Source organism: Littorina saxatilis, linkage group LG8 (genome assembly GCF_037325665.1).
Source record: "Littorina saxatilis isolate snail1 linkage group LG8, US_GU_Lsax_2.0, whole genome shotgun sequence".
Taxonomy (NCBI): Eukaryota; Metazoa; Mollusca; class Gastropoda; order Littorinimorpha; family Littorinidae; genus Littorina; species Littorina saxatilis.
In genome coordinates this window covers 73,716,670-73,737,507 of record NC_090252.1, presented here as the reverse complement: position 1 = coordinate 73,737,507, position 20,838 = coordinate 73,716,670, and the positions used below count along the sequence as shown (strand labels likewise).

Below are 20,838 nucleotides of genomic sequence, written 5' to 3'. Positions count from 1 at the left end.
TCTGTCTGTGTCTCTGTGTCTCTGTCTGTGTCTCCGTCTGTGTCTCTGTGTCTCTGTCTGTGTCTCTGTGTCTCTGTTTGTGTATCTGTGTCTCTGTCTGTGTCTCTGTCTGTGTCTCTGTTTATGTCTCTATGTCTCTGCCTGTGTCTCTGTTTGTGTCTCTGTGTCTCTGTCTGTGTCTCTGTCTCTGTCTGTGTCGCCGTCTGTGTCTCTGTGTCTCTGTTTGTGTCTCTGTGTCTCTGTCTGTGTCTCTGTCTGTGTCTCTGTTTGTGTCTCTGTCTGTGTCTATGTCTATGTCTCTGTGTCTCTGTCTGTGTCTCTGTCTCTGTCTCTGTTTGTGTCTCTGTCTGTGTCTCTGTTTGTGTCTCTGTCTGTGTCTCTGTTTGTGTCTCTGTCTGTGTCTCTGTCTGTGTCTCTGTCTGTGTCTCTGTTTGTGTCTCTGTTTGTGTCTCTGTCTGTGTCTCTGTCTGTGTCTCTGTCTGTGTCTCTGTTTGTGTCTCTGTGTCTCTGTCTGTGTCTGTCTGTGTCTCTGTTTGTGTCTCTGTCTGTGTCTCTGTTTGTGTCTCTGTCTGTGTCTCTGTCTGTGTCTCTGTCTGTGTCTCTGTCTGTGTCTCTGTGTCTCTGTCTGTGTCTCTGTCTGTGTCTCTGTGTCTCTGTTTGTGTCTCTGTCTGTGTCTCTGTGTCTCTGTCTGTGTCTCTGTCTGTGTCTCTGTTTGTGTCTCTGTCTGTGTCTCTGTCTGTGTCTCTGTCTGTGTCTCTGTCTGTGTCTCTGTCTGTGTCTCTGTCTGTGTCTCTGTCTGTGTCTCTGTCTGTGTCTCTGTCTGTGTCTCTGTGTCTCTGTTTGTGTCTATGTCTGTGTCTCTGTTTGTGTCTCTGTTTGTGTCTCTGTCTGTGTCTCTATCTGTGTCTCTGTTTGTGTCTCTGTCTGTGTCTCTATGTCTCTGTGTGTGTCTATGTCTGTGTCTCTGTGTCTCTGTTTGTGTCTCTGTCTGTGTCTCTGTTTGTGTCTCTGTCTGCGTCTCTGTCTGTGTCTCTGTCTGTGTCTCTGTGTCTCTGTTTGTGTCTCTGTCTGTGTCTCTGTTTGTGTCTCTGTCTGTGTCTCTGTTTGTGTCTCTGTTTGTGTCTCTGTGTCTCTGTTTGTGTCTCTGTCTGTGTCTCTGTTTGTGTCTCTGTCTGTGTCTCTGTCTGTGTCTCTGTCTGTGTCTCTGTTTGTGTCTCTGTGTCTCTGTTTGTGTCTCTGTCTGTGTCTCTGTCTGTGTCTCTGTGTCTCTGTCTGTGTCTCTGTCTGTGTCTCTGTCTGTGTCTCTGTTTGTGTCTCTGTGTCTCTGTTTGTGTCTCTGTCTGTGTCTCTGTTTGTGTCTCTGTCTGTGTCTCTGTCTGTGTCTCTGTTTGTGTCTCTCTGTCTCTGTTTGTGTCTCTGTGTCTCTGTCTGTGTCTCTGTCTGTGTCTCTGTCTGTGTCTCTGTCTGTGTCTCTGTCTGTGTCTGTGTGTCTGTCTGTGTCTCTGTCTGTGTCTCTGTCTGTGTCTCTGTCTGTGTCTCTGTTTGTGTCTCTGTTTGTGTCTCTGTCTGTGTCTCTGTCTGTGTCTCTGTCTGTGTCTCTGTCTGTGTCTCTGTTTGTGTCTCTGTCTGTGTCTCTGTTTGTGTCTCTGTCTGTGTCTCTGTCTGTGTCTCTGTGTCTCTGTCTGTGTCTCTGTCTGTGTCTCTGTCTGTGTCTGTGTCTCTGTGTCTCTGTGTCTCTGTGTCTCTGTGTGTGTCTCTGTGTGTGTCTCTGTGTGTGTCTCTGTGTGTGTCTGTGTGTCTCTGTTTGTGTCTCTGTCTGTGTCTCTCTGTCTCTGTTTGTGTCTCTGTTTGTGTCTCTCTGTCTCTGTTTGTGTCTCTGTGTCTCTGTCTGTGTCTCTGTCTGTGTCTTTGTCTGTGTCTCTGTCTGTGTCTCTGTCTGTGTCTCTGTGTCTCTGTTTGTGTCTCTGTCTGTGTCTCTGTCTGTTTCTCTGTCTGTGTCTCTGTTTGTGTCTCTGTCTGTGTCTCTCTGTCTCTGTCTGTGTCTCTGTTTGTGTCTCTGTGTCTCTGTTTGTGTCTCTGTGTCTCTGTTTGTGTCTCTGTGTCTCTGTCTGTGTCTCTGTGTCTCTGTCTGTGTCTCTGTCTGTGTCTCTGTGTCTCTGTTTGTGTCTCTGTGTCTCTGTCTGTGTCTCTGTCTCTGTCTGTGTCTCTGTCTCTGTCTCTGTCTGTGTCTCTGTGTCTCTGTCTGTGTCTCTGTGTCTCTGTTTGTGTCTCTGTCTGTGTCTCTGTCTGTGTCTCTGTCTGTGTCTCTGTCTGTGTCTCTGTCTGTGTCTCTGTGTCTCTGTCTGTGTCTCTGTCTGTGTCTCTGTGTCTCTGTGTCTCTGTTTGTGTCTCTATGTCTCTGTCTGTGTCTCTGTGTCTCTGTCTGTGTCTCTGTCTGTGTCTCTGTGTCTCTGTTTGTGTCTCTGTCTGTGTCTCTGTCTGTGTCTCTGTGTCTCTGTCTGTGTGTCTGTCTGTGTCTCTGTCTCTGTCTGTGTGTCTGTCTGTGTGTGTGTGTGTCTGTCTGTGTCTCTGTCTGTGTCTCTGTCTGTGTCTCTGTCTGTGTCTCTGTTTGTGTCTCTGTCTGTGTCTCTGTGTCTCTGTCTGTGTCTCTGTCTGTGTCTCTGTGTCTCTGTCTGTGTCTCTGTGTCTCTGTCTGTGTCTCTGTCTGTGTCTGTGTCTCTGTCTCTGTCTGTGTCTCTGTTTGTGTCTCTGTCTGTGTCTCTATGTCTCTGTCTGTGTCTCTGTCTGTGTCTCTGTCTGTGTCTCTCTCTGTGTCTCTGTGTCTGTGTCTCTGTCTGTGTCTCTGTCTGTGTCTCTGTCTGTGTCTCTGTTTGTGTCTCTGTTTGTGTCTCTGTTTGTGTCTCTGTTTGTGTCTCTGTCTGTGTCTCTGTGTCTCTGTTTGTGTCTCTGTCTGTGTCTCTGTTTGTGTCTCTGTCTGTGTCTCTGTTTGTGTCTCTGTCTGTGTCTCTGTGTCTGTTTGTGTCTCTGTCTGTGTCTCTGTGTCTCTGTTTGTGTCTCTGTGTCTCTGTCTCTGTCTGTGTCTCTGTCTGTGTCTCTGTCTGTGTCTCTGTGTCTCTGTTTGTGTCTCTGTTTGTGTCTCTGTCTGTGTCTCTGTCTGTGTCTCTGTCTGTGTCTCTGTTTGTGTGTCTCTGTCTGTGTTTGTGTCTCTGTGTCTCTGTCTGTGTCTCTGTCTGTGTCTCTGTCTGTGTCTCTGTCTGTGTCTCTGTCTGTGTCTATGTGTCTGTTTGTGTCTCTGTCTGTGTCTGTGTCTCTGTCTGTGTCTCTGTTTGTGTCTCTGTCTGTGTCTCTGTCTGTGTCTCTGTTTGTGTCTCTGTTTGTGTCTCTGTCTGTGTCTGTCTGTGTCTCTGTCTGTGTCTCTGTCTGTGTGTGTGTGTGTCTGTCTGTGTCTCTGTCTGTGTCTCTGTCTGTGTCTGTGTGTCTGTCTGTGTCTCGGTCTGTGTCTCTGTATCTCTGTCTCTGTCTGTATCTCTGTTTGTGTCTCTGTCTGTGTCTCTGTCTGTGTCTGTGTCTCTGTCTGTGTCTCTGTCTGTGTCTCTGTGTCTCTGTCTGTGTCTCTGTCTGTCTCTGTGTCTCTGTCTGTGTCTCTGTCTGTGTCTCTGTATCTCTGTTTGTATCTCTGTCTGTGTCTCTGTTTGTGTCTCTGTCTGTGTCTCTGTCTGTCTCTGTGTCTCTGTCTGTGTCTCTGTCTGTGTCTCTGTCTGTGTCTCTGTATCTCTGTTTGTGTCTCTGTCTGTGTCTCTGTTTGTGTCTCTGTCTGTGTCTCTGTCTGTCTCTGTGTCTCTGTCTGTGTCTCTGTCTGTGTCTCTGTGTCTCTGTTTGTGTCTCTGTCTGTGTCTCTGTTTGTGTCTATGTCTGTGTCTGTGTCTGTGTCTGTGTCTCTGTCTGTGTCTGTCTGTGTCTCTGTCTGTGTCTCTGTCTGTGTCTCTGTCTGTGTCTCTGTCTGTGTCTCTGTATCTCTGTTTGTGTCTCTGTCTGTGTCTCTGTTTGTGTCTCTGTTTGTGTCTCTCTGTCTCTGTTTGTGTCTCTGTGTCTCTGTCTGTGTCTCTGTCTGTGTGTCTGTGTCTGTTTGTGTCTCTGTCTGTGTCTCTGTGTCTCTGTTTGTGTCTCTGTCTGTGTCTCTGTCTGTGTCTCTGTCTGTTTCTCTGTGTCTCTGTGTCTCTGTCTGTGTCTCTGTCTGTGTCTCTTTCTGTGTCTCTGTGTCTCTGTCTGTGTCTCTGTTTGTGTCTCTGTGTCTATGTCTCTGTTTGAGTGTCTGTGTCTCTCACTCTATGTGTGTCTCTGTGTCTCTGTTTGTGTCTCTGTGTCTCTGTCTGTGTCTCTGTCTGTGTCTCTGTGTCTCTGTCTGTGTCTCTGTCTGTGTCTCTGTTTGTGTCTCTGTTTGTGTCTCTGTTTGTGTCTCTGTTTGTGTCTCTGTGTCTCTGTTTGTGTCTCTGTCTGTGTCTCTGTCTCTGTCTCTGTCTGTGTCTCTGTGTCTCTGTCTGTGTCTCTGTGTCTCTGTTTGTGTCTCTGTCTGTGTCTCTGTCTGTGTCTCTGTGTCTCTGTCTGTGTCTCTGTGTCTCTGTCTGTGTCTCTGTCTGTGTCTCTGTTTGTGTCTCTGTCTGTGTCTCTGTCTGTGTCTCTGTCTGTGTCTCTGTGTCTCTGTCTGTGTCTCTGTGTCTCTGTCTGTGTCTCTGTCTGTGTCTCTGTCTGTGTCTCTGTCTGTGTCTCTGTTTGTGTCTCTGTCTGTGTCTCTGTCTGTGTCTCTGTTTGTGTCTCTGTTTGTGTCTCTGTCTGTGTCTCTGTCTGTGTCTCTGTTTGTGTCTCTGTCTGTGTCTGTCTGTGTCTGTGTCTCTGTCTGTGTCTGTGTCTCTGTCTGTGTCTCTCTCTGTTTGTGTCTCTGTCTGTGTCTCTGTGTCTCTGTTTGTGTCTCTGTGTGTGTCTCTGTGTCTCTGTTTGTGTCTCTGTCTGTGTCTCTGTTTGTGTCTCTGTCTGTGTCTCTGTCTGTGTCTCTGTCTGTGTCTCTGTCTGTGTCTCTGTGTCTCTGTCTGTGTCTCTGTCTGTGTCTCTGTCTGTGTCTCTGTCTGTGTCTCTGTTTGTGTCTCTGTGTCTCTGTTTGTGTCTCTGTGTCTCTGTTTGTGTCTCTGTGTCTCTGTCTGTGTCTCTGTCTGTGTCTCTGTTTGTGTCTCTGTGTCTCTGTTTGTGTCTCTGTGTCTCTGTCTGTGTCTCTGTCTCTGTCTGTGTCTCTGTCTGTGTCTCTGTGTCTCTGTTTGTGTCTCTGTTTGTGTCTCTGTCTGTGTCATCTGTGTCTCTGTCTCTCACTGTCTCTTTCTGTCTTTGTCTCTTTCTCTGACTGTGTCTTTCTCTGTCTTTCTCTCTCTCTCTGTCTCTCTCTGTCTGTCTGTCTCTTTCTCTCTCTCTCTTTTTCTAACTCTCTCTCTGTCTCCGTCTCTCTCTCTCTCTCTCTCTCTCTCTCTCTCTCTCTCTCTCTCTCTCTCTCTCTCTCTCTCTCTCTCTCTCAGACTGACCTGCGGCATGTAGCCAACCATCGAGCCCGGCACGCTGTGGTCACGTGACCCCGGCTTGTCTCCCATGGCCAAGAGGGCGCCCCTGTCCACCGGCAGCAGTCCCACAATGCACCGCAACAACGTCGTCTTGCCACATCCGCTTGGCCCCAGGAGACCGTAACTGTACCGCACAGCATCATGCGTAAGCGAACGAAATGCATCATGGGTAAGTAAACGAAATGTATCATGGGTAAGTGAACAAAATGTATCATGGGTAAGTGAACAAAATGCATCATGGGTCAGTGAACGAAATGCATCATGGGTAAGTGAACAAAATGCATCATGGGTAAGTGAACACAATGCATCATGGGTCAGTGAACGAAATGTATCATGGGTAAGTGAACGAAATGCATCATGGGTAAGTGAACGAAATGTATCATGGGTAAGTGAACGAAATGTATCATGGGTAAGTAAACGAAATGCATCATGGGTAAGTGAACGAAATGTATCATGGGTAAGTAAACGAAATGTATCATGGGTAAGTGAACGAAATGTATCATGGGTAAGTAAACGAAATGCATCATGGGTCAGTGAACGAAATGTATCATGGGTAAGTGAACAAAATGTATCATGGGTAAGTGAACAAAATGCATCATGGGTCAGTGAACGAAATGCATCATGGGTAAGTGAACAAAATGCATCATGGGTAAGTGAACACAATGCATCATGGGTAAGTGAACGAAATGCATCATGGGTAAGTGAACGAAATGCATCATGGGTAAGCAAACGAAATGTATCATGGGTAAGTGAACAAAATGCATCATGGGTCAGTGAACGAAATGCATCATGGGTAAGTGAACAAAATGCATCATGGGTAAGTGAACAAAATGCATCATGGGTAAGTGAACACAATGCATCATGGGTCAGTGAACGAAATGTATCATGGGTAAGTGAACGAAATGCATCATGGGTAAGTGAACACAATGCATCATGGGTAAGTGAACACAATGCATCATGGGTAAGTGAACACAATGCATCATGGGTAAGTGAACACAATGCATCATGGGTCAGTGAACGAAATGCATCATGGGTAAGTGAACGAAATGCATCATGGGTAAGTGAACACAATGCATCATGGGTAAGTGAACGAAATGCATCATGGGTCAGTGAACGAAATGCATCATGGGTAAGTGAACGAAATGTATCATGGGTAAGTGAACACAATGCATCATGGGTAAGGGAACACAATGCATCATGGGTCAGTGAACGAAATGCATCATGGGTAAGTGAACGAAATGCATCATGGGTAAGTGAACACAATGCATCATGGGTCAGTGAACGAAATGTATCATGGGTAAGTGAACGAAATGCATCATGGGTAAGTGAACGAAATGCATCATGGGTCAGTGAACACAATGCATCATGGGTCAGTGAACGAAATGCATCATGGGTAAGTGAACAAAATGCATCATGGGTAAGTGAACAAAATGCATCATGGGTAAGTGAACACAATGCATCATGGGTCAGTGAACGAAATGTATCATGGGTAAGTGAACGAAATGCATCATGGGTAAGTGAACGAAATGTATCATGGGTAAGTGACAGAAATGCATCATGGGTAAGTGAACGAAATGCATCATGGGTAAGTGAACAAAATGTATCATGGGTAAGTGAACAAAATGCATCATGGGTCAGTGAACACAATGCATCATGGGTCAGTGAACACAATGCATCATGGGTAAGTGAACACAATGCATCATGGGTAAGTGAACGAAATGCATCATGGGTAAGTGAACACAATGCATCATGGGTAAGTGAATGAAATGCATCATGGGTAAGTGAACACAATGCATCATGGGTCAGTGAACGAAATGTATCATGGGTAAGTGAACGAAATGCATCATGGGTAAGTGAACGAAATGTATCATGGGTAAGTGAACGAAATGCATCATGGGTAAGTGAACGAAATGCATCATGGGTAAGTGAACAAAATGCATCATGGGTAAGTGAACAAAATGCATCATGGGTAAGTGAACAAAATGCATCATGGGTAAGTGAACACAATGCATCATGGGTCAGTGAACGAAATGTATCATGGGTAAGTGAACGAAATGCATCATGGGTAAGTGAACGAAATGCATCATGGGTAAGTGAACGAAATGCATCATGGGTAAGTGAACGAAATGCATCATGGGTAAGTGAACGAAATGCATCATGGGTAAGTGAACGAAATGTATCATGGGTAAGTGAACGAAATGCATCATGGGTCAGTGAACACAATGCATCATGGGTCAGTGAACACAATGCATCATGGGTAAGTGAACAAAATGCATCATGGGTAAGTGAACAAAATGCATCATGGGTAAGTGAACACAATGCATCATGGGTCAGTGAACGAAATGTATCATGGGTAAGTGAACGAAATGCATCATGGGTAAGTGAACGAAATGTATCATGGGTAAGTGAACGAAATGCATCATGGGTAAGTGAACGAAATGTATCATGGGTAAGTGAACGAAATGCATCATGGGTAAGTGAACAAAATGCATCATGGGTAAGTGAACACAATGCATCATGGGTCAGTGAACGAAATGCATCATGGGTAAGTGAACACAATGCATCATGGGTCAGTGAACGAAATGCATCATGGGTAAGTGAACAAAATGTATCATGGATAAGTGAACAAAACGCACCATGGGCCAGTGAACACAATGCACCATGGGTCAGTGAACAAAACGCACCATGGGCCAGTGAACACAATGCACCATGGGTCAGTGAACAAAACGCACCATGGGCCAGTGAACACAATGCACCATGGGTCAGTGAACAAAACGCACCATGGGCCAGTGAACACAATGCACCATGGGTCAGTGAACAAAACGCACCATGGGCCAGTGAACACAATGCATCATGGATAAGTGAACAAAACGCACCATGGGCCAGTAAACACAATGCACCATGGGTCAGTGAACAAAACGCACCATGGGCCAGTGAACACAATGCACCATGGGTCAGTGAACAAAGCGCACCATGGGCCAGTGAACACAATGCACCATGGGTCAGTGAACAAAACGCACCATGGGCCAGTGAACACAATGCATCATGGGTAATGCAAAGTGAAGCTACACTTGAGACGTGCTAGTCAGCCATGCGTTGCTCAGAATCACAATAGCCCGCTCAGAGAAAAGTCGCTCTGGATTGGTCAATGCAACGGGCTCACAACGAGGCAAATCGCTTCACGATGACGACGAAGAAAGCACAATTGCTGCGAGATATGAAAAAAGTTGTACTTCTCAAACTAGTAGACGATTCGGTCAGTGAAATCGTCAGAGAGAATGTAGTTATGATGGGAAATTTAGCTGGGGTAGTCCCTGAACCATGAAAAGCGGTGGATCCCTCGGGTCACGTCGAAAACCACGCCGAGAAGATCGAAACACGCTACACGGCATCGCAGTGTAAACACCGCCGCCATCTTGGATAACGCGGCGGGCGGTGGGCGAGCATATACCAAAGCCGCTCGCCGAGTGCTTCGCGAGCGCTTTCCTGCACTGCCCTAAGAAACGGATTTTTGTCATTCGCACTGCGAGCGACCCGTGGCGAACCGCTCTGGGCAACTCGTCTCTGATGACGAGATAAACCATGTAGAACGTTCGTTTCAGATGCTTCGATTTTTCTTGTCCAACTGAGAGCGACACATTTCGCATCGACGCCAGCGAGAAAGGAAATGACATAAAGATGTATTTGAGGTAAATTCAGTGACGCAATTTCACTTGAATCTTCAGAACTTTGACAATGACATTTTGAAGCGAGTGGGTCGGCATTGCAAACGCAGATGGTGGGTGGTGGGGGGGGGGGGGTGGTGCCTTGCCGTTCTGTAATAATAATAATAATAATGGTGATTTCAATAGCGCTTTCGAACACACAAAGCGCTTTACAAAAGCAATAACAACATCATTACCAGAATGACGCCATTGACGGAATAGAACACAATCATAAACACTTTACAACAAAAACCAAAAACAAAACATAAATGTTACAAAAATCCAGAGGCTCTTACAGGAACGAACTCTCAGTATACACAACAATTATAATGCACACACACACACACACACATGTCCACACACACACACACACACACACACAGTAAACATTGTTCATCCGAAAGTGCACATTTACAGGGTCGCGACAACTACATCATCATAGAATGCTTCTCTGAAGAGGTGAGTCTTGAGATTTGCTTTGAAAGAAGGCAGAGATGGACTGAGACGTAGAGACAAAGGGAGTTTGTTCCAGATATGATCAGCTGCGACTGAAAGACAGCGGCCACCATGATCGTCCCTCTGATACTTAGGAGCTTTGACAAATTTATTTTGGGAGGCAGAACGGACAACCCTTTCAGGATTGTTTTTCTGCACGAGATCGGACAGGTACTGTGGAGCCGTGCCCGCGGCAATTTGATAGAAAATGCAGCAGATCTTGTATTTAATTCTTTGTTCCACTGGAAGCCAATGTAGCTGTTTGAGTAGAGGCGTGACGCTTTGTTTCATAGGTGTTCGAAACACGAGTCTAGCGGCAGCGTTCTGGACTAGTTGCAGGGGCTTGGTGACAGATTTGGGACATTCAGCGAGCAGTGAATTACAGTAGTCTAATCTAGAGAGTATGCCGGAACAGACTAGTCTTTTGGTTGCGTCTTCGGTAAGGTACTGTCGAATGGAACCTATACGCCGGATCTCCATTCGCGCTGCTTTACATGTTTGGACTACATGCTGTTTCATGCTAAGATCTTTGTCAAAAAAGACTCCGAGATCACGGGATGTATCCGAGAACTTGATGTCAATATTGTTCAAAGAGATGGCCTGTGGGAGTTCTGAAATAGACTTAGCATGGGTAGGGGTGGAGTATGAAAAACGCATGGCTTCAGTTTTGTCGTCATTTAGTTTGAGTTTGTTCTCTTCCATCCATGCCCCGACATCTCTCACACACTCCTGTAGCGACAGAACCAAATCTGGGTACTTGTCATGTGATGCGGAATGATTGATCTGCGTATCATCTGCGAAGATTTCGTGTAGCACACAATGATTCTCTATGAGAGTTGTCAGCGGTGTTGTGTACATAATAAACAGCACCGGGCCTAACACAGAACCTTGAGGAACACCAAACACAAGAGAGGTTTCAGCAGATTGTTGGCCATCGATCAGAACAAACTGTTTCCTGTCTGAGAAATAATTTTGAATCCAAGAGAGAGCCATCTCGCTAATGCCAAAGTACACCAACCGACAAAACTGGCTTCTCAGTATTTTCTGTTAGATAAAGAGTGTATTATCTGACAGCATTTAAAGTGTCATTCTTTAAAATAAGTCACGCTGATATTGTTAATTTCAATGTTTACTTTGTCTTGCTTATTTTTAAGCCTGAACGTCATAACATGTAGAGGGTCACCTAGAATCAGTTCTGATTAGTCAAAAAGACTTATGGTGCACTGGGATAGAAATAACATTGTTTCAATAGATATGCGACTCGACTGCTGTTCCCCGTCTCTTTCTCTTGTTTTCTGACGACATATCTCTGTCCCAACACAATCACCACAACCCCTTCTCTCTCCCTACCGCACACACACACACACACACACACACACACACACACACACACACACACACACACACACACACACACACACACACACACACACACACACACACACACAGTACTGACATAGCACCATAGGGGACGTTGATGTTGAGCCCGTTGAGGACGGTGTTGAGTGACTTGCCCTTGCCGTAACTCTTGCACAGCCGTCTTCCCCACACCGCGTTGCTCGTACTGGGCCTCTGCTGGCCCGTGTCCCCCATCCTGTCGTCATCACCATCGTCATCGTCATCATCATCATCGTCGTCGTCGTCGTCATCATCATCATTATCATCATCATCACCGTCATCATCATCATCATCGTCGTGTCTCACACACACACACACACACACACACACAACTTGACTAAATGTAAAATCGAAAGAGGAAAACAAAGCAGAAGAAAAAGAGAGAACGAATAAAACAAGAGAGAAAAGAGTACCAGTAAGACAACAGGAATAAAAAGGAGAAAAAGACAGATATAAACAAAAGAGAAAAGAGTACCAGTAAGACAACAGGAATAAAAGGGAGACAACAGGAATAAAAGGGAGACAACAGGAATAAAAGGGAGACAACAGGAATAAAAGGGAGACAACAGGAATAAAAGGGAGACAACAGGAATAAAAGGGAGACAACAGGAATAAAAGGGAGACAACAGGAATAAAAGGGAGAAAAAGACAGATATAAACAAAAACAGAAGAAGGAAAGAATAAAAGCAATGATACCTATAACAGAGAAAAGTTAAGTGAAGGATGGATGGGAGACAGACAGGAGACAGACAGGAGACAGACAGGAGACAGACAGGAGACAGACAGGAGACAGACAGGACACATACAGGACACATACAGGACACAGACAGGAGACAGACAGGACACAGACAGGAGACAGACAGGAGACAGACAGGAGACAGACAGGAGACAGACAGGAGACAGACAGGAGACAGACAGGAGACAGGCAGGAGACAGACAGGAGACAGACAGGAGACAGACAGGACATAGACAGGACACTGACAGGAGACAGACAGGACACAGACAGGACACTGACAGGAGACAGACAGGAGACAGACAGGACACAGACAGGAGACAGACAGGACACAGACAGGAGACAGACAGGAGACAGACAGGAGACAGACAGGAGACAGACAGGAGACAGACAGGAGACAGGCAGGAGACAGACAGAGTGAAGGAAGGATGGGAGACAGACAGGAGACAGACAGGAGACAGACAGGAGACAGACAGGAGACAGACAGGAGACAGACAGGAGACAGACAGGAGACAGGCAGGACACAGACAGGAGACAGACAGGAGACAGACAGGAGACAGACAGGACACAGACAGGAGACAGACAGGAGACAGACAGGACACAGACATGAGACAGACAGGAGACAGACAGGAGACAGACAGGAGACAGGCAGGAGACAGACAGGACACAGACAGGACACAGACAGGAGACAGACAGGAGACAGACAGTACACAGACAGGAGACAGACAGGACACAGACAGGACACAGACAAGAGACAGACAGGACACAGACAGGAGACAGACAGGACACAGACAGGAGACAGACAGGAGACAGACGGGACACAGACAGGACACAGACAGGAGACAGACAGGAGACAGACAGGAGACAGACAGGACACAGACAGGACACAGACAGGAGACAGACAGGAGACAGACAGGAGACAGACAGGAGACAGACAGGAGACAGACAGGAGACAGACAGGAGACAGACAGGAGACAGACAGGAGACAGACAGGAGACAGACAGGAGACAGGCAGGAGGCAGACAGGAGACAGACAAGAGACAGACAGGAGACAGACAGGACACAGACAGGAGACAGACAGGACACAGACAGGAGACAGACAGGAGACAGACAGGAGACAGACAGGAGACAGACAGGACACAGACAGGAGACAGACAGGACACAGACAGGAGACAGACAGGAGACAGACAGGACACAGACAGGACACAGACAGGAGACAGACAGGACACATACAGGAGACAGACAGGACACATACAAGAGACAGGCAGGACACAGACAGGACACATACAGGAGACAGACAGGACACATACAAGAGACAGGCAGGACACACACAGGAGACATACGGGACACAGACAGGAGACATACATGACACAGACAGGAGACAGACAGGAGACAGACAGGACACAGACAGGAGACAGACAGGACACAGACAGGAGACAGACAGGAGACAGACAGGACACAGACAGGAGACAGACAGGAGACAGACAGGAGACAGACAGGAGACAGACAGGACACAGACAGGAGACAGACAGGAGACAGACAGGAGACAGACAGGAGACAGACAGGAGACAGACAGGACACAGACAGGAGACAGACAGGAGACAGACAGGAGACAGACAGGAGACAGACAGGACACAGACAGGACACAGGCAGGACACAGACAGGAGACAGACAGGAGACAGGCAGGACACAGACAGGAGACAGACAGGAGACAGACAGGAGACAGACAGGAGACAGACAGGAGACAGACAAGAGACAGACAGGAGACAGACAGGACACAGACAGGAGACAGACAGGAGACAGACAGGAGACAGACAGGACACAGACAGGAGACAGACAGGACACAGACAGGAGACAGACAGGACACAGACAGGAGACAGACATGAGACAGACAGGACACAGACAGGAGACAGACAGGACACAGACAGGACACAGACAGGACACAGACAGGAGACAGACATGAGACAGACAGGAGACAGACAGGAGACAGACATGACACAGACAGGACACAGACAGGACACAGACAGGAGACAGACATGAGACAGACAGGAGACAGACAGGACACAGACAGGACACAGACAGGAGACAGACAGGAGACAGACAGGAGACAGACAGGAGACAGACAGGACACAGACAGGAGACAGACATGAGACAGGCAGGACACAGACAGGAGACAGACAGGAGACAGACAGGAGACAGACAGGACACAGACAGGACACATACAGGACACAGACAGGAGACAGACAGGACACAGACAGGACACAGACAGGACACAGACAGGAGACAGACAGGAGACAGACAGGAGACAGACAGGACACAGACAGGAGACAGACAGGAGACAGACAGGACACAGACAGGACACAGACAGGACACTGACAGGAGACAGACAGGACACAGACAGGACACAGACAGGACACAGACAGGACACAGACAGGAGACAGACAGGACACTGACAGGAGACATACAGGACACAGACAGGACACTGACAGGAGACATACAAGAGACAGACAGGAGACAGACAGGACACAGACAGGAGACAGGCAGGACACAGACAGGACACAGACAGGACACAGACAGGACACAGACAGGACACAGACAGGAGACAGACAGGACACAGACAGGACACAGACAGGAGACAGACAGGAGACAGACAGGACACAGACAGGACACAGACAGGACACAGACAGGACACAGACAGGAGACAGGCAGGACACAGACAGGAGACAGACAGGACACAGACAGGAGACAGGCAGGACACAGACAGGACACAGACAGGAGACATACAGGAGACAGGCAGGACACAGACAGGAGACAGGCAGGACACAGACAGGACACTGACAGGACACAGACAGGAGACAGACAGGACACAGACAGGACACTGACAGGACACATACAAGAGACAGACAGGAGACAGACAGGACACAGACAGGAGACAGGCAGGACACAGACAGGAGACAGGCAGGACACAGACAGGACACTGACAGGACACAGACAGGACACAGACAGGACACAGACAGGACACTGACAGGACACTGACAGGACACATACAAGAGACAGACAGGAGACAGACAGGAGACAGACAGGAGACAGGCAGGAGACAGACAGAAGACAGACAGGAGACAGACAGGAGACAGACAGGACACAGACAGGAGACAGACAGGACACAGACAGGAGACAGACAGGAGACAGACAGGACACAGACAGGAGACAGACAGGACACAGACAGGACACAGACAGGACACAGACAGGACACTGACAGGACACATACAAGAGACAGACAGGAGACAGACAGGACACAGACAGGAGACAGACAGGACACAGGCAGGACACAGACAGGAGACAGACAGGAGACAGGCAGGACACAGACAGGAGACAGACAGGAGACAGGCAGGACACAGACAGGAGACAGACAGGACACAGGCAGGAGACATACAGGACACAGACAGGAGACAGACAGGAGACAGACAGGAGACATACAGGACACAGACAGGAGACAGACAGGACACAGACAGGAGACATACAGGAGACAGACAGGACACAGACAGGAGACAGGCAGGACACAGACAGGAGACAGACAGGAGACAGACAGGAGACAGGCAGGAGACAGACAGGAGACAGACAGGAGACAGACAGGACACAGACAGGAGACAGGCAGGACACAGACAGGAGACAGACAGGGCACGAACCTGAGTAAGGCTGACTGAAGCGGGAATCAAGACGTCTGCGTTGTGTTTGTCACGGGAGGTTGCAACGAGTGATTATAAGCACAGGATGCAAATCACTTCCCTTTTCTTGCCCGCTGTGTCTCTCGCTCAGGGTGCTTGTATCTACGTGTATTATGTCTCTACGTGTATTATGTCTCTACGTGTATTATGCCTCTACTGTATCATGTCTCTACGTCACTATTAGCAGGCCACAGTCAGGACGCAGAGAGGACGATGCGCGCGCTGCAAGAAACGTGGTCATCGCCTGAAGCTATGCACACTGCTACAGCCACCAGTCATATGATAGATTTATGATAATTAGGCTCGTGCCGTTTTAACAATCAGTCACCTGACAGATCTGCGCCAACGATACACATTAAATGGGATAATACCAAAGGGAACATGCCCTCAGGTCGCCTCCAAAATTTTACCATAATATTCTGCGTTACAAATTATGCTACCGTACAGGAGGACTGACTTCCCTTTGCGGCAGGAAGTGTTCAAAACGCTGACTTGATGACTCGTAGAATAGGCAAAGAAAGAGCACTCATTGTGTTCGTTAGTTTGAGTTTCTTTCACTGAGTTACCTCCCTTACTTGTGTGATAGGGTGGAGTGGAAGGGGGGAAATAGGCCAGGAAGCATAACTGAGACGCCAAGACAGAGGTTGCGATAACGTGACTTTTAATTAACGTACACCAGAAACAATGGGAGAGACGGGACTAACTCCCTACACAATAGGTCACTGAGGATACGCTTCACGCCTTACGGTCTTAACCCGTCGGAGCGTGACACACTGACAAGGACCGATAACTTCACAAGTTACTACAGGGGGCGCTACGCTATCTATAACGTCACACAGGATGTGACGCGCCCGCAACACAGGACACGCTATTACAAGACAAAGAACTAGGCTAGCGCAGGAAACTGGGTCTCACCGGCGAAACAACGACACTGACGCTATAACGCCACAAGGATAAAATAGCTACATACATACGTGCACACCATAGCATCATTCATACGATCAGAACATATTATAGACAAGCAAAATTCAATATAAACAAAAGAAACAGCATCTACTTACAGTTCACTCCTCAATGAAGAACTAAACACACACGGAGTTACGCCGGTCTGAATCACTCACCTCGCTGATGGTAAATCAGCTATTAAACCACAGGTCAAAGATGATACTCACAATCCAGCATAGGCTATCTGTATTTTAAAAGATGTCACACCAACACAAAGAACTGTTTCAAATAGAACACCGGTCTCAAGGCTTAAGCGCACTGACACGTCTTCACACTTCGAAATCACCGGTTAGACTGACCGAACTCGCACTGTCGGGGGTGGATGCGCACGCATCCGTTAAGGGATTAACCAATTAAAACGCAGTATCTACGTACAAAGATATACACGCATCACGGAACAACGACATACACGATACCACGGAACAAACACAAACACGCATGGTCAAGGGGAATAATTGGGGTAGGTAACGAGAGAAATGAACAACAGTACGTCAAATCGCCACACAGCTACACTTGTGCACGTGATGGACGTCACTAGGGAGCCGCGTCATAGAGGGCCAGAGAGGCAGCGCCCTGAAGCTTATCGATCACTTTGATTCATTAATTACCATACTTGCGCTGCGTATTCGCGCAAATCGTGTCGTGTGCGTCTACATTAATGAACAGCCCAGTTAGCATGCTAACGTTAATTTAACGTTAAATTGCTCATGTGATAAAACGTTAAATTAACGTTAACATTTAACGTTAATCTAACGTTAATTTAACGTTAATCTAACCATAATATAACGTTAAAATTAACGTTAATTTAACGTTTTTGCAAACATAAAAATAACCAAAATAAAACCAAAATAAAACCATAATATAACGGTTAGATTAACGTTTATTTAACGTTTTTTGCTAACATGAAAATAACCAAAATAAAACGTTTTATTAACGTTTATTTAACGTTTTTTAACGTTAGCATGCAAACATAAAATTAACCAAAACAAAACCATAATCAAACGTTCTCATGCAAACGTTAAATTAACGTTCACGTGCAAACGTTAAATTAACGTTCACATGCAAACGTTAAATTAACGTTCTCCTGAAAACATTAAAATAACATTTGCAAATACAAATTCGAATTAATGCACAGAAAATTTTAAGATCACAAATTTTATCTAAAATTTAAATTGTTGAGGTCTTTAACAATTCAATATGTGAATACTAATTTGATAACAGTAACACTTTTAAAATGTTGAACAATGCATACTAAATTCCTTCAATTGCTAAAACATGAAAATGTGAAATAAAAAAATATTACAACACATTTTTCAGTCTCAGTAAAATACCACAGCATAGTATTATCAATCGGGCAGACAAAAATTATGTGTAGACTTAATCTCATTGAAGCAATGCTACATTGACTATTAATAGTCTGAACTTGATAAAAAAAAAATAATCAGAAGGCGATAACATGATCAGCAATCAAGAATTTCAATCACAATGCGTTGGTATGGGTTGGTATGGGTTGGTATGGGTTGGTATGGGTTGGTATGGGTTGGTATGGGTTGGTATGGGTTGGTATGGGTTCATCAAGGTAAATACCATAGGGCTGTGCAAACTCATTATCGACAGCGATCACTGTTAATGACAAAATCAGAGATGAAAACAATACAAAGTATTTGCACAATCAGTATTAATTGTATACAACCAAGTCAGTAGCACAAAATATGAGCAACAAAGGGATGTAAGGCACACAAAAAAATAGGTGTGGTTACGGTAACATAGCCAAAAAAATAGGGTAGGTAGGTAGGCAATCACTTTTTTTTTTAAACTTTTTTTTCTAATGTGTACAAATTAAACCTACTTGACAGGGAAATAAGTGTGCGACACGGGCGCTTTCGCTTTCATTGCGTTTTTTGCACTCGTCTTTTTTTTTCTTTTTTTTTGACAAATGTAATACAAAGTTATAGGGTCGGCCCCTAAAAATAGGGTAGGTTGGATTACCGTAACCACACCTATTTTTTTTTAGGCCTAAGCGCTATTAATACATACAAGTGCGACAAGCGTGTACAGTCTTTTGTTCATTCCAAAGCGTGTTATTCTCACAGGTGCCAAGAAAATTGCTTCCACATAATCTCACTTACTCTTGTTGCACATGTCATATAGCAGAGCAATTACGTCCCTTTGTTTCTCAGATCTTAAAATAGCGCTCTGCTTCATTTCATTAAGATTCTTGCTATCACAAAAGATATTAACATATTTTGTGGAGTAGCTAGATGAATAACAATCATCGATGAATAAAAATTAACAAGCAGCAATACTCCAAGTTTTCTGCTCCACTTTGCCAACCATGCGTGTGCACAGTGAATATTTGTTTATGAACTGTTGGTGTTAGTCCTGAATGATGGCACCCATGTAAATGAGGCTTGATGCCGGGCTGCTTTGCAAACACAGCATTCAGAAGCTGTGGGTCAGCAAAGGTGTTGAATCTTGTTAGTGAGATGGCGCGCAATGATGTCCTGTAGCACTAGCAGCTGCCTGCACTCGCTCTTTGACGCTGGTCAAACTTCTGGTCGTAGGCGAAGTCCACCTCACAGAATATGATGATGGTAATGGTGAGGGAGTTCAACGTCTGCTTCAACTATGTGGCCAGGCCCAGCTCCCTGACTTTGAAGTGGTCATAATCTTATGCAGGATACCAACCTGGGATAGAGAAGGAAAAATGGTTCTTTGTCAATGGCTGGGATTACAAACTAAATCACACACACACACACACACACACACACACACACACACACACACACACACACACACACACACACACACACTAACTGTGACGGTATTCGGTACCTCTCGGGTCGTGTCGGTCGAACTCGGTCGGTCATATGATGGGGCGCGCATGTGCAACGGTGCCTTTCCGCCCACTATTCGCTTCGCGCTAGCATGCACGCGGGACACTGATTAGGCATGGCTTACCGCATCGACCTTGTATTGTTGTCATCTGTAGCAGTTTGCTAGACAAGTAAAATAGATGAACGTACCTGATGTGAGTGTTGTTTATGTACGCTCGGAACACGACATGGTGGCAGCGGTGGGATTCTTTACCCAACCGTGAGTTTTGAAATAGTCGAGCATAGTCGTACGGAAGAAGAAGAGCATGCCATTCAAACCGCCTGAACCACTCGACTTTGGGAGGCCCGACCAGTGGCTCACGTGGCGTAAGCGTTTCGAACGCTACAGGGTTGCTTCTAAACTAGACAAAGAACAATTTTCAGTCCAGGTCAGTTCCTTAATCTATGCTATGGGCATACAAGCCGAACAGATCTACGAACAGTTCGAATATGACGAGGACAATGACGAAGCAAAACTGGAGGACGTACTGAAGTTATTTGACACGCACTTCGTTCCACAAAAGAACGTCATACACGTTCGAGCTGTCTTCAACACCAGAAGCCAACACAGCGGCGAGCAAATCGAACCTTACGTCAGAGCCCTGTACGAACTTTCTGAGCACGCAGATTTTCATAACCGCGACGAAGCCATTCGCGACAGGTTCGTCCTTGGTGTGAACGACCGAGAACTCTCTGAAAAGTTGCAAATGCAAGCAGAACTGAATTTGCAAGACGCCATTAAGCAAGCCAGGCAGTACGAGCAAGTCAAGAGACAGCTGTCTGAGCAACGTTCCAGTGTTGACGCTGTACACACCGGTACGCAGCGATTCAACAGACGCCCTCGCGGCGGTGCAGGTGCAGCAGGTACCAGCTGTGACAGTGGCAGCAGCGGTCCAGCAACCAAGCACGCCGGTTCCAGGGGTGGATTTCGTCATCCGCGTGGTGGCGGTCGTCGCTTTCCTCAGGAGGGGAGAAGTGATGCATCATGTTCACGCTGCGGACGTGGACAACACAAGAAAGACAGTGACTGTCCAGCAAAAGGGAAGCAGTGTCACGGCTGTGGCAGGTACGGACATTACTTTTCTTGTTGCCGTTCCAAGCAAGTCAACGCTGTCGACGCAGAAGAAGTGTACTACATGGGTGTCGTACACAAGCAGGGAGCTGAACCAGCATGGTACACTGACCTATCATTTGGACGTCGCAAGATCAAGTTCAAGATCGACACAGGTGCAGATGTGACCATCATTTCCAAATCCCTCTACCTGACCCTCGTCCCGTGTCCCAAGCTTATCCCCACCTGT

At 46.6% G+C, this 20,838-nt stretch overlaps 1 protein-coding gene across 1 annotated transcript in view; it reads right to left on the bottom strand.

Annotated features, from left to right (window-relative positions):
• LOC138974323 (ABC transporter G family member 20-like) overlaps nucleotides 1-15,742 on the bottom strand; it is a 60,992-nt gene extending 45,250 nt beyond the window's left edge. The window contains exons 1-3 of the mRNA XM_070347039.1: nucleotides 15,618-15,742; nucleotides 11,257-11,394; nucleotides 5,566-5,725 (exon numbers count right to left, since the gene is read on the bottom strand). Coding sequence (XP_070203140.1) covers nucleotides 5,566-5,725; nucleotides 11,257-11,393 — 297 coding nt within the window. The 5' untranslated portion in view covers nucleotide 11,394; nucleotides 15,618-15,742. The remainder of the gene's footprint in view (nucleotides 1-5,565; nucleotides 5,726-11,256; nucleotides 11,395-15,617) is intronic.
• Nucleotides 15,743-20,838: the final 5,096 nt, after the last annotated feature.